General features: G+C 40.6%; 1 protein-coding gene across 1 annotated transcript in view; it reads right to left on the bottom strand.

Annotated features, from left to right (window-relative positions):
* LOC102262684 (transformation/transcription domain-associated protein) overlaps positions 1-15,115 on the bottom strand; it is a 133,276-nt gene that overhangs the window by 58,390 nt on the left and 59,771 nt on the right. Inside the window, 10 exon segments of the mRNA XM_014539091.1 lie at positions 3,487-3,615; positions 4,432-4,630; positions 4,804-4,985; positions 5,073-5,237; positions 5,941-6,060; positions 6,490-6,609; positions 8,411-8,464; positions 10,920-10,988; positions 13,596-13,766; positions 14,083-14,204. Of these exon segments, the coding sequence (XP_014394577.1) occupies positions 3,487-3,615; positions 4,432-4,630; positions 4,804-4,985; positions 5,073-5,237; positions 5,941-6,060; positions 6,490-6,609; positions 8,411-8,464; positions 10,920-10,988; positions 13,596-13,766; positions 14,083-14,204 (1,331 nt within the window).

Here is a 15,115-nt window from a genome sequence, read left to right as displayed (position 1 = left end):
TACAAATGATTGTTAAACAATACTATGGACAGCTCTACTCCAACAAACTAGACAACCTGGAGGAAATGGACAAATTCCTAGGAAAGTACAACATTCCAAAACTCAATCAGGAAGAATCTAAAAACCTCAATAGGCCAATAACTATGGAAGAAATTGAAGCAGTCATCAAAAAGCTCCCAGCAAACAAAAGCCCAGGACCAGATGGCTTCTCAGGGGAGTTTTACCAAACTTTCAAGGAAGAACTAAAACCTATCCTCCTCAGACTACTACAAAAAATTCAGGAGGAAGGAACACTTCCAAGCTCATTCTATGAAGCCAGCATCACCCTAATACCAAAACCAGGTAAAGACAACACAATGAAAGAGAATTACAGGCCAATATCCCTCATGAACATAGATGCCAAAATCCTCAACAAAATCTTAGCAAATCGGATCCAACAGTACATCAGAAGGATCATACACCATGACCAAGTAGGATTTATCCCAGGAATGCAAGGATGGTACAACATCCGTAAATCAATAAACGTAATACATCACATAAACAAATTGAAAGAAAAAAACCACATGGTCATATCAATTGATGCAGAAAAAGCATTCGACAAAATCCAACACCCATTTTTGATAAAAACTCTCAGCAAGGTGGGAATAGAAGGATCATACCTCAACATAATAAAAGCCATATATGACAGGCCCACAGCCAACATCATACTCAATGGACAAAAACTAACACCATTTCCCCTAAGAACAGGAACAAGACAAGGATGCCCACTCTCACCACTCCTGTTCAACATAGTCCTGGAAGTATTAGCCATTGCAATTAGACAAGAAGAAGAAATAAAAGGCATCCAAATTGGAAAAGAGGAAGTAAAACTGTCCTTATTTGCAGACGACATGATATTATACATACAAAACCCTAGAGACTCCATCAAAAAACTACTAGACTTAATACATGAATTTGGCAATGTAGCAGGATACAAAATTAACCCCAAGAAATCTGAGGCATTTCTATACACCAATAGTGAACTTTCAGAAAGAGAGATTATAAAAACAATCCCATTTACCATCGCACCAAAAAAATTAAGATACCTAGGAATAAACTTAACTAAAGAGGTAAAAGACCTCTACTCAGAAAACTACAGGACGTTAAAAAAAGAGATAGAGGAAGACATAAAGAGATGGAAGAACATACCATGTTCTTGGATTGGTAGAATCAACATCATTAAAATGTCCATACTACCCAAAGCAATCTATAAATTCAACGCACTTCCCATTAAAATACCAATGGCCTACTTCAAAGATCTAGAACGAACTCTCCAAAAATTCATCTGGAATAAAAAAAGACCCCGAATAGCTGCAGCGATCCTGAGAAAGAACAAAGTAGGTGGGATCTCAATGCCAGATATCAAGCTGTATTACAAAGCCACTGTTCTCAAAACTGCCTGGTACTGGCACAAGAACAGACATATAGATCAGTGGAATAGAATAGAGAGTCCAGAAATTAGCCCGAACCAATATGCTCAATTAATATTTGACAAAGGAGGCAAGAACATACAATGGAGCCAAGATAGTCTCTTCAATAAATGGTGTTGGGAAAATTGGACAGATATATGCAAGAAAATGAAACTAGACCACCAACTTACACCATACACAAAAATAAACTCAAAATGGATAAAGGACTTAAATGTACGACAGGAAACCATAAAAATTCTAGAAGAATCCAGGGGGCCCGAGGACAGGGAGAGCCCAGCAGCTCCCCCCTCCCCCCCCCTCTTTTTTTTAACATATCTTGTTGGTTGGGATGCTAACTTTGATTGTCTTCGAGGAGGGTCACTGGGGAGAAGATGCTGTGACCTGTGACCTCTCTCTGGTCTCTGAATGTCTCCTCTCCCAGGCTCACCAGAGCGCCAGATCCCACCCCGTGGCGTGTGGACAGAGTGGGTGATAAATTGGTGCTGATGGTGATTGTCCCTCCTCTCAGATAGCGCAGTTGGAAGGGCCTCAGGCATCAGCTAAGACCAGAGTGAACTGTGTCCCTACCATTGGAACTGACCGCCCGGGGGACAGCGGTGCCTGGCCCTGGGCTGCCGGTGTCCCTGCCCTCCCCGGGCAGTCCGAGGGCTCCTGTGAGCACAACACGAAACCACCAATGAGTCTCACTGCCGTTTCCTGGTTTCCTGTGCGGGGAGTGGAGGGGGAGACCGCTGCGGCCCAGCAGGATGCAGTGACCGCGTGGGCCACCAGGGAGGGGCAGCAGGCCCAGGAGTTTCAGCCGTGGCCCATGGCTCTCATTCTTCAAAAGCGTGGCCTTGCCCTGGCCGGTTTGGCTGAGTGGATAGAGCATCGGCCTGCGGACCAAAAAGTCCCAGGTTCGATTCCGGTCAAGGGCACATGCCTGGGCTCAGTTCCCAGTAGGGGACGTGCAGGAGGCAGCCAATGGAGGAGTCTCTCATCATTGATGTTTCTCTCTCTCTCTCTCTCCCCCCCTCTCTCCCCCTTCCTCTCTGAAATCAATAAAAATATTAAAAAAAAAAAAAAAAAACAAAAAAAAAATAAAAAAATAAAAAAAAATAAATTTGTGGGTGGAAGAAATGAACAGAAAATGTGTTGTTCCAGAAAGCATTGAGCCTATACAAAGACTTCAGCATGGAAGCCCCTGAAATGACACCAGGCCATATACTGCAATTAAAGATGGTGATTACACAGATCAGGAATAGGTCTCACATCATCATGAGAAGGGTGTGCAGTACAATAAGATATTTTGAGAGAGAGAGACCAGATTCACATAATTTTATTACAGCATATTGTTATAATTATTGTATTGTTATTGTTGTTAATCTCTTACTATGCCTAATTTATAAATTAAACTTTATCACAGGTATATATAGGAAAAACTATATATATATATATTTTTTTTTTTCCTATACATACGGCAATCCCGAACCCCCACTAGCACCCACCTTGGCTGGCCTGGCGCCTGTGGGCTGGGGGGAGCCCCTACATTGAGCATCTGCCCCTTGATGGTCAGTGCACATCATAGCGACCGGTTGTTCTGCCAGTCGTTCTGCCATTCAGTCAATTTGCATATTAGGCTCTTATTATATAGGATTGTTATAATTGTTCTATTTTATTATTAGTTATTGCTGTTAATCTCTTACTGTGCCTAACTTATAAATTAAACTTTATCAGAGGTATGTATGTATATATATATATATATATATATATGGTTCAGTACTATCTGCGGTTTCAGGCATCAGATACTGGGGGCTTAGAACCTATCCCTCCATGAATAAATAAACCTTAAAAACACTGCTATAAGCTAATGGAATCAGGAAAAATAAAAGCCTTAGGAAAATAAGCTTATTTCAATGAACCCATCGCACAAGTGTATGTGTACACACACACACACACACACACACTTACTCTCTCTCTCTCTTTCTCTCTCATCTGCCAAGTTACTTTTCAAGCCAATATATTGCTAGTCAGTCACCTTGGTTATAAACACACTGGTGATGCTTTCTGGGTTATCGCCTTCCGGATTGGGAGGTCCTAAGAGCTGCTCTCCTTCCCCCTTCTCAAAGCTGTATAAGAAAGCAGGATTCAAGATATGCTGCAGAACCTACAAAAAATAATAATAATTTACAATAATGGAAAAGGAAAACAAAGCCATGTTCTTTTATTTCTTTAATAAGGTGGGCAGGCCCACAAGTTTGGTCATATTGTAACCCATAAAATTAAAACTCAATCAAGGTTACAACTGATAATCTTGACTTTTATTCAAATGGTCAATTGGAAAGGTTGGTTGAAAACTTGAGGAAAAGAGACGTCAGTTTGTTTTACTTTTCTCACTTCCAACAAGTCATTTTCTAAAACCAAAGTAACCACACCTAAAACCTGTATTATTTTATTAACTAACTAGAGGCCTGGTGCACAATCGGGGACGGGGAGAGATGTGGGAGGTTGGCCAGCCTGGGAGGGACCACGGGAGGGCATGTCCAGGCTGTGTCACTCAGTCCCGATTGGCCAGACTCCAGCAGCAAGCTAACCTACTTGTCGGAGCGTCTGCCCCCTGGTGGTCAGTGCACATCATAGCGAGCGGTTGAGCGGCCTTAGCATATCATTAGCATATTATGCTTTGATTGGTTGAATAGCTGACCAGTAGACCGGACACTTAGCATATTAGGCTTTTATTATAGGATATCACCCCAATAAATTCAATTTAAAAAAGTAAAAGCTATGTAACTAACAAACTTCTTTCCAACACCGGTTCTCTGTTGAATCTCTTATGTTTCTCAACAATGGCATTTTCCTCATAAATAGTCCAGATTACTATTTAAGTGTCAACAGAGACACAACAGAACATAAACAGTGTCCTTGGTTCCCTAGAATATCAGCTCAAAACCCATGGCTTCTGCTGTGCAACAGCGGGACTCACCTTGGCTTTCAGTTCATCTCCAAAGTTGGGGTCACTGAAATCCACAAAGTGAAAGAACAGGGCACGTTTTTGAGCAATGCTATAATTTTTGGGAATCTCTTCCTCCATATACTCTTTTAAGAATGTCATGTTGCAGAGAAAACGACCAGTAAAGGCTCGGAGCAGCTGGAACAGCAATTCTATGTCTCCATAATTCCTTCTGAAGGGTCGAATAAGAATATAGGTTAAATTGTGGAAAACTTCCTAACTTGTTTTAAACAGCTAAGTCATAACCATTCTCTATATCAATGAACCACACTATACGCAAATAAGTAAACACTGCTTATTGGATAAATTAAGTCACTTGATATAAAGCACAACATGTGTACCCACTTGCAATAATTCAGCAGACAATAGGCCAGCAGCTTGGGCTCCTTCCAGTTTGTGGCAGCCATGTTCTCCTTACGGTGTCTTTCTTGAAAGGTTTCACTGATCCACACGCGTCTCAGCTGGCTCACCAGAGAATGCTGATTGGCCAGCCAGGAGTCATTGTTTTTAACTATAATACTTATGATCTGTCAAAGAAGAGACAATTAGGGAACTGGCAGGGTTCTCTGTGTTTCAACTTTTAAGATTTCAGGTGTCTAATGAAGAGACACTACCTTGATGGCCTGAAACTGAAGATCCAGGCGCATTGTGCTGGTGCTGGGCGAGCCAGGGCGCATGGCAGTCTGAGCGCCGCCAGGCAGCAGCAGAGTGATGAACCTGTTGGGGTTAGCAGCCAGCACATCTCGAAGAGGTCTGGCATCTTTGTGTTTTAAAAAACTCTAAAAACAAAATAAAACAAGCTGTTCTAAGCTAATAAAAAAAAAATCACAAAAGATTTAGGTATTAACTCTAAGGTTCTTTCTAAATCTTTCTAGGCAGGCTAAAAAAACAACACTGTAAATACCCTTTTTTAAAAAAAAATACTTTTTGGTGCGAGCTCTCCCTCCCAGCACACTGTGCACCTTTCCCCTCCCACAGGCATGCATTTCCTAAACTTGCATCCAAGGGAGGAATAGGCCACAGCAGTTCATCCCAGGCAAACCCCCTGACCCTGTCCCCTAGACCCCCTTTTCTCTGACTTCTTAGTGAGCCAAAGCAGCCCAGCCTAGGCTCATTTCCCCACCTAGTCCCTCTCCTGCTGCTTCTTCCATCCTAGACCCTTCCTTGTTTCACTGTCCCCAGCTTTTAATAAATGTACTCTAAAATTTTTTAAAATGCTTTTTTACCAGTAATTACACTTTATGATTATGATTCTGATAATCCTATCAGCTCATTCATTTGTTACCACCACCAAAATCTACAGAGAGGGATTCCTGGACTTGAGCTCTTTATATACACAACAGTGATGTTTCTAATATTCAAATATATTAGAGAAAATGAAAGCCTGACAGTGAACAATGAGATATGAATTTCAGATTCTGAAAGTACACTGGCTGACAAAAATTTGCAGGGACACCCAACTCCAGCTCCTCGCACTCCTACCATAAACATTCTGCTCCACTGAGGATCATTCAATGTTGCCTCCATCATGAACAGCTCCACTGTCTGGGAAGGGTGCCGAGTCAGGAACTTGATCAGAGGCTCTCTGAAGGGACTGCCAGCCTAGAAAATACATGATTAAAACATCTTCTCAGGGCTTGAGGCTTCTGTTGGTCTACCAACCTAACATGGTAGGAGTATACATTTCTTTTCTTTTTTGGGGGAGGCAGGGGGAAAGAGGTAGAAACATGGACTTGCTGTTCCACTCATACATGCATTCATTGGTTGATTCTTATATGTGCCCTGGTGGGGGACTGAGCCTGCAACCCTGGGTGTATTGGGATGACACTCTAACCAACTAAGCTAGCAGCCAGGGCTAGAAGTATACATTTCTCCCCCTTGTAACTGTTTATATACTAACAACCATAGCAAATAGTAATATCTAACATCTTTATATTTTTAAGATTAGTCTATTTAAAATATAACAAAGTGAAAATATTATAAGCAACAGATGGAGGAAGAATCAGAATTAATCCTATATTTGACCATTACCTCAATCAACATCGCCCGTTCTGTTTTCATCACAACCTCTAACAAAGGCTTGACCAGAGTTTGAGGTGCAGCTGGGATCAGATGAAAAAGGTTTATAATTGCTGAACAAATTTTCATTTCCTAATGAAGAAAATCAGAAATTACAAAATAGGCCAATTAATTTCACTAGCTAGAAATATCAAAATTACTACAGACCATACTATGGTCTAATTGCATCTGCAAGGCTAGCCACCAGAAGCAAAGAATTAACATGTAAAAAGCACAACTTACCAATCCCACATTATAGCTGTAGCCTAAAGAAACTAACTGCCCTTGGCCTTCATATTTCATCTCGAGGAGATGGGGGGCTGACTGTGCACCCGGCGTGACTGGGCTGTTTGTCTCTCACACTCTGACTAGTGTTGGAAGTGGCCTGATGATTGCCTAGGCTCCTCATGGAGGAGGGGGTGACCATGCCTATGGCTGTAAGTGGAAGGATTCCCTCAGTTTGCTGTGACATCATGGGGTCTTCCCAATGTACTAAGCTCTGAAGGCAAAGACTTATTTTGCCCTCAAAACTTAGCACAAAGTCCTAAAAAATACTTAAGTATTTACCCTGGAAATCAAATATCAATGTAAATAAATGACTGGCCATGGCACTAATTATTTGTCAACCAGGCATAAAATAAAGCTGACAACTGCTTTTATTGAATCTTAGTGAAAAATGTGAAACACCAAGCATTTTGCATTTTTAAATGTGCTAACAGCTCAGTGGCCGATTACTGAGTGCCAATCCAACTTTCCCTTCTCATTTTCAGTTCCCCCAATTTCGTGTCTGCGATTCTAGGGAAATCCCCATGAACACAGAAGGGAAGACTCCCTGATGCACCACCCTGCATGGTGTGCAATAGGTTGTCCATTACTCTAAACACAGTAAAATGGGGATGATAAACACTAGTCAGGAGGGACCACATCCCACAGCATTTGAGATATTTTTTCAAAAGCCTCTTTAAACCAAAAGGCAAAACAGTGAGATGGGTAAGAAATGAGAAAAATCAGCTCACTGTCACCTCATACCCATACCATCTCTAGAGTTCTTGTCTACAGTCTTTTCAAATCTTGGGACAGAACAAGTTCTATCCTGAAATTAGAATAACATTCTAGTAATGGTTTTATATTATAGTTTTTTGTTTTCAAAGCACTGTTACAAAGTCATTTCTTTTGGTCTTCCTATTCCATTAGAAGATAGGAAATGACGTATTATCACTCATCCCCATTTTACAGAAGAGGGAAACCTTAGAGTTTGTCTATTCAAAGTCACAGTGTTGTCACTACATCAGTGTGGTGTGTGTGAACAAGAGATGCAGGGGACTGGGTGCAGGGGAGCAAGGAAGTTCTAAAATTCAAGACAGTCCGTCAGTGTAACTGTATCACACCTCCCAATTTCTAGCAGGATTATATATTCTTTGTGGAGTTTCCTCTCCAGAGGTTGTTAGATGTATGAGTTCAAACGAACTATGACAGCAAAATCCAACAAAATCTTAAATATTGAGATGCTGATATTCTAACATGTAGAAAACCAAAGAACTTAGAATCTTGCTTAAAACATCCTAAAAGAAAACATGCGTGACACCCAGACAGTTCACAGCAATGATACTAATATAACTCTGCCACAGACAGACAATACGGCTCACTGCACTCAAAGGCACAATGCACTCTGTCCACCACAGAACCACAAGTCACAGCAAAACCAAATACGACCACGACCCCCTCCTGCGCCTCCACTGAAATTCTCACCTCTACCCCTTCCATGGCAGGCTGAACCAAAACAAAAATTACAGCATGAAAAAATGCAACAAAAAGGTAAAAAGAAAAGAAAAGAAAATATAAACTGTTCTTCACATTGCAAGTCATAAACTGACTTTTAATAGGTTGTTCTCACCTCAAACTGACAGAATGGAGACAAGGAACATCTCCCGCACTCTGAAATGCTTTCCTGAGGATGGGGAGGAAAATCATCTTTTTTCTATTTATGTTATTTACATTAAAAATTCCCATATACTCATACACAGTCAGGGTTATTGGGGTAAACAAGACAGTAAAGATACAATTATCAGAAAGCACACAATAATTAGTAATTGCTCAACAGCAAAACAAAAAAACAAACGAAAAACACCTTCCACCCTTCAGATGTCAAACACAGCCCTCTGACAGTGTCGAATAGAGTGTATTCCTTCCATACATCAAATTTTAAAATACAGAATTTTTAAATTCTTGTCTAGAGGAGAAACTGTAAGATTTTGCTGTGTGCAAATACATTTAGATAACTCTTTTGTTTAGGGGGAATATTTTAAGCTTTTTTGTGAAGTGCTAAGAGATTTTTAAAAACCTCTTTCCCAGCTAAAGTCTTCTAGAAGAGTACCAGGGGGCTTAAGCCTCATCAGTAGGCATGTCTGAGATCCCCACACCCAGGAGAACCCACAGGCTATGACTGGATACCTGAGCAATCTTGTCAAGTAAAGATTGCATGTATGCGTACATGTTAGATGTATGTGTATGTGTATTGTGCATGTTGGATGTATGTGTATGTGTATTGTGCATGCGTGCATGAGTGTTGGGGGGGGGGTGTGGAGACATGGCATAACATGCCATGAGTTCTGCCCTGTAAGTTCAATGCTAAACAGGCAAGCTTTCCTAAACATGATGATGTACAAATCTCTGATCATTAGGGGTGCCCAGCATTACAAAGCTTTATTTTTAGTCAACTATTTAACATGTCTTCAGTTATAGTTTCTCAATGAGGCAATATTATTTGGTGATTTGACCAAATAGGAACAAACTACTTTCCAAGATCTACTGCCAATCCTGGGCCGCATGCATAAAAAATAACCAGGGCTCAAGAGCAGAAAGGCAAGGCTTGGCCCTGGACTGAGGTGATGGAGCCATGGCCATGCTGCCTGTGGATCTCAAACACCATGTCCTGGGTTCAGACCTGGGGCCTCTCTCACACAGCTGGGTGTTTCCAAGCAGCTCAGGGAATACACTCATCCGACAACCAACATGTTTCATTGAGCAGGAACAAAGACTTCCCGACACCCACCGCTCCGTCCCCTATGCAGTGCCCCCACCCCGAACCCTTCCAAACAACTTGATGTAAAAGTTTGTGGAATCTTTTTGATCTAACATAAGTCATTCATCTACCCACGAGGTTTTTTTAATGTTTATTCTGGAATGGCTGTGTGTTTCAGATAATTAACAGTTTACTGTGAAGACAAATATAAAATTTACAGCAAAAATACCTAAGAGATGAAAGATGGGAAGGAAAAGCACAGAAGCACTTGCACCTACTTCCAAGAGCTTAGGGTTTAAAAATACACTCTGCTCTCCCCCACGAAGTTTCCCTGACTTGATTCCTGTTTATATAAATAACAAACCTTCAAAGAGGTCACGGATGGTATACCAATCCTAAAAAAGTTAAAAATCCTGGTTTAGTTTTGCTTAGTTTGCTCTTTAGAAGCAGCAAGAAACAAATAAGACTTACACAAATAAAACACTTGACACAGAATGGTCAAAACAAAGCATATAAAGCCAAAAAAAAAAAAAATCAAGTTGGGATGAAACACAGCATCCGACAAACAGGCACAGGAGGACAAAAAGCCACGTTAACTATGCCTCTGCAGAGCTGCAGAATTCTCTCCTCAGGACACAATGGCACCAGAAAACAGAAACTTGGCAAAACACAACCTCACTGACAGGACAAGCACCAACTTAAAAAATATTTTAAAGAAATAGTAACATGTACAGGTAAAATTAGAGTCAAAACAACAAGAACCATTCATTTTTAAGAGGCAAAATCTTTAATGACTAACATAGAATGCTCAAAAAGATTTAACTAAGTGGTTTTCCCTCAAAACCATAAATGTGGGTTTTGAAGTACTAGCCATTTGACTTTTGCCAAACAACTGGGGTGGGGTATTTAGACCTAGAAAACATAAAATTATTTTATTTTTATGTAATGTCTTATTACAATCTCTTTAATGCTTGAAATCCTAAAATCACTCCTTGGTTTTATGAGGCAATGATGATGGAAAGCAATGGAAAACAACAGCAGAGGAGGGCACCACCATGCAAACAGCAGCTGCCAAGGACAGTCTAGAAAATACACTTAGTTCACTTTAACGCAAAAATAGTACAATTCAAATACTAACATTTCAAGCTTCCGAGAATTCTCAGCAACAAAAATGTCATATTAAAGTGAACAAAGGGAGATTTTAAAGAAGCATAAAAAAAGAATGTTTTCAGCAATCAAGAGAAATTTTTTAAATGTAATGCTAATAAAATGTTTAACAATTTAAACGGACTACAATCATATAAAACTAGATTCTGATATGAACACTGACTGTGGCAGGGCCGACAGGGTGGCCCTTCCCAGAAACAAACAAGTCACTCACGTTTCCGTCGCTCCTCTGGCCCCCTTTATGGGTGAGGACCACCACTTCCATCCACTTTCGCAGATGTTGCTGTTGAAAAAAATACATCCTTAGACATTTCTTCCTCACAACAGGAGCATTTCAATTCCAAAATGCTGCTTTTAGTGAAAACACATATATAATCATTCATTTCCATCATCTTTAATGTGAGAACGGCAGTGTTTCTGTTACTGAAATAGCCCAACCATTCAACTAGTGATGGGAATAACTGGCATTTGTTTACGTTCTATAAAGAAAGGCTGAAACCACCCTGCTACAGAAGAAAACACCCTGAAACCTGCCATTCCAATATCAGGATGTTTACTCCTGTCCATCATTCCTGCTGTCACCTTATGACCCTGGTACTTTACGTCACAGCTGTTCACGGAGTGCTGCCATGCTCCCAGCACCGAAGCCTTAAGCTGTTAACCGCAAAAGCTAATCATGAGGGAAAACAAAGGCTCAGAGTCTGGGCACAGTTCTGAAGGACATGAGTAAAGAAGGGCACCACAACTGGCACAGCCCAGTGGACACAGGATACGACAGAAAGACCCAAGCCAAACACAAAGCACCAGCCACACACGCCCAGGATGGACTCGGGCGAGATGGTGCCAGATGAAAATGGCTGAACAGACAGTAACTTCAATCATTCTTTATCCAAGTACATCAACTCTCTCTGCTTTTAGAGGATTTTTAACCACTCAGAAAATGTCTATATTGCCAGAGAAAGGAAAAAATCCCCCAAACCTATGTAACTTTGTTTTAGGGGAAAAGATTCCTAAACTTAGTCAGAAACCACAGACTGTGAGGCAGTCTCTTCACACTGTTCTTAAAAGATCGGGTAACAAATCACTGAAGGAATTCCCAGCTAACAGCAAATCTGAAGGGTTAGATTAGGGGTAAAAAATGCAAAAAACAATCAAGTTGCTTCAGGCAGGCAGCAAAGATTGCAACAAATGACAGCTGACAGAGTTGGAAGAGACAAACAGTAAAAAAGGGGGCAAATACAAAAACATTAGGACATTAAAAAGATATGCACAAATCTCATATATGAAAGCACCAATAGTTGTAATAGTCTATAAGATAACGTGTATACTTGTGCTCTGACTAGGAAGTGATTAATATCACTTACTTTAACCACACTTGTGAGTGTATGAGTATAAACTGGTAGGTATGTATGTGCATTACATATATTTGGAATCTTAAAGAGAAGGGTTCTTCCAATTTGGAAAATTCACTTCCATATAATATTGCTTCCCACTCACACTCTTCCATTAGGGCATCACAGTTTCTAGGGCCAATCATAATATTATTACCAATTCCCAATTAGGAGTTTGGGTCACTGTTCATTTTTTAGGTGTCTATAAAGAAGCTAGTAGGTGAGGTAAAAAGTTGTGTGGTTTTCATATACACATATATCTATACTCCGTAACACACTATATCTATATCTAAGTCTAACTATCTGCTCACTCCTGTTTACATCTGAGTGAAAGGTATATCAAACAAAACCAAATTTAAAAAAAAAAAACCCACCTCTAGTATCTTAAATATCTATATGGCCAAAGGCTATTTATGAAAAATACATGTACGTTTGCAGTATTTATAAGTGTTTATTTACCAGAAACAAAATCAAATACTAAGAAAATTAATAGCTGAATCTCCTTCACCTGCTTACACTTCAAATTTAAACATTGCCAAACAGATTTTATTTGCATCATTTCCCTGATAATTCTAAAAACCCAAAGGATTTCTAAAGTTCTTACAAGTTTTCCACTGTATCATCGTCTGTAAAGCAAAAGACTGGGAATAATCTAGATCAGGTGTGGGGAACATCCGGCCCTTGGGCCATACCATGGGCCCTATAAGCCCTGTGAAATCATTTGGTCTCGCCGAAGCCTGTTTGGCTCAGTGGATAGAGCGTTGGCCTGCAGACTGAAAGGTCCCAGGTTCGATTCCGGTCAAGGGCATGTACCTGGGTTGCGGGCACATCCCCAGTGGGGGATGTGCAGGAGGCAGCTGATCGATGTTTCTCTCTCATCGATGTTTCTAACTATCTCTCTCTCTCCCTTCCTCTCTGTAAAAAATCAATAAAATATATTGAAAAAAAAAATCATTTGGTCTGGCCCCAGCAAGGCATTAGGGGGGAATTAATTAAATGTTTGATCAAATACAGCAGGTTAATTTTCAAGTTGATAATTTTGTGTGGCCCATGAATGATGCTATAAATATCCAAATGGCCCCTGGCAGAAAAAAGGTTCCACACCTCTAATCTAGAAGGTCATCAGTGGGGGCCTGGTTACATAAATGAGGGCATGGCCACATAAGGATTATTGTCATCACAAAACAGAATGAAGAAGCATTTTATGTTCTGATGAAATGGTGGGGTAGTAGATAGGAAAAGTAAGAACTGTGATTATATTATCCTTCCTTTTGTGGGAAACAAAAGAATATACACATGTCCTATTACAAATGTAAAAGCCTCCAGAAGGAAACTGTTAACACTGGGTGTCTCTGGGAAGGGGGTGGAGAGTTGGAGGACAGGAGGGATACTTTCACAGCATACCCTTCCATACCCTATGAATTTTAAACCATGTAAATATATTACTTACTTAAAAAAATAATTCCAATTTTCAGGTTTATTACATGCATTTAGCTTACCATCATCTGATCACAGAATTTATCATTGAAGGAGTTTGGGAAGAGCCTGGTAACCGAAGTCAGACGATTCACAACATTCAGCGTCAAACTTCGATAATCCCCCAGCATCATCAACAAAGGTCGCATATGTGTGTGGATTTGATCTACTTCTATGGTAGCACCTTCTAAAAACTATTTTAAAAGAAAGGTTACAAATGAAAACAGATAACAGACTATACTTTAGAATAGAATAGAACTTATGTGCGACTCTACCAGCAAGTTTCTGTGTTCCTTGAAAAAATGAAACATTAAACATATCTATTGACTAGTCATTGCTGTATAATATTTTTAAAGGTTTGGTATGACTATGGAACCAGTAGAGACATTATTACAATCCAGTGGATATTAACGGGCAGATTTCCAGGCACACAGACAAGGTAAATAGAACTCCTAAACAGAATTCACACACACACACACACACACACACACACACACACACACCCCTCACCTTTCGCATGCAGGCTTCTCCAGCCTCCTGGAGCTCACTATTTGTGGAATTAAGTGCTTTGAAGAGTGCAGCAATGATCTTCTCTCTGGACTGAGGAAGGTAATTGCAGGCAGCAAGTGCATCTTTAGGGAGAAAAAGTAATATGATCTCATTATTAACCTGAAAATACATGAACATATTGCTTATCTAAAGGCTCTTACCAGCCCTGGCCAGTTTGGCTTAGTAAACAAGAGCATTGGCCCTAGGACCAAAAGGCCCTGGGTTCAATTCCAGTCAAATGCATGTACCTGGGTCATGGGCTCGATTCCCAGTAGGGGGCATACAGGAGGCAGCCAATCAATGATTCTCTCTCATCATTGATGTTTCTGTCTCTCTCCCTCTCCCTTCCTCTCTGAAATCAATAAAAATAAAAAGGTACATCTTTAAAAATAAATAAATAAAGGCTCTTACCCACAAAAATTATGTGTCACTAAACCTCTTTCCTAGTATCTGACCTTGAGAAAGACAAAAAGACCACATGATCTTCTACCGACATTATCTAAGGGTGAAATCAACAGCCAGAAGGGCCATGACAAATTTTACATTGTCCAGATAGGAGGGAGAGGGCAGAAGAGGGAAGAAAGAAGGTCCCCAATGACACTGCTGCCCCCAAGACATCTTCATACAGGGTGAGCATGGCTGACCTGTGGTCAGATGCATGCTGAATTCATGAAGAGGGCATGGCCTTGATGAAAGGAAGAGACACACACACAACCAGGCTTCGCTCCACTATTCATATCTAATCAGGCAGCCTCCTCCCAACTTGAGAGACTTTGAAAATACAAATATTCTGAGGAAAGTAGACACACCTCAATCTTATGCTCATTAGGAGAGAACAGCCTAGCCCTGGCTGGTGTGGCTCAGTGGAAGAGCATCGGGCCAGTGCATCAAAGGGTCACAGGTTCAATTCCTGGTCAAGGGCACATACCTGGGTTGCCGGTTCATTCCCACCCTGGTTGGGACATGTGTGCGAGGCAACTAATCAATGTGTCTC

The sequence above is a fragment of the Myotis brandtii genome, unplaced genomic scaffold (genome assembly GCF_000412655.1).
Source record: "Myotis brandtii unplaced genomic scaffold, ASM41265v1 scaffold208, whole genome shotgun sequence".
In the NCBI taxonomy this organism is placed as follows: domain Eukaryota; kingdom Metazoa; phylum Chordata; class Mammalia; order Chiroptera; family Vespertilionidae; genus Myotis; species Myotis brandtii.
The sequence above is the reverse complement of the archived record's forward strand: the minus strand, read 5'-3'. Positions and strand labels throughout refer to the sequence as shown.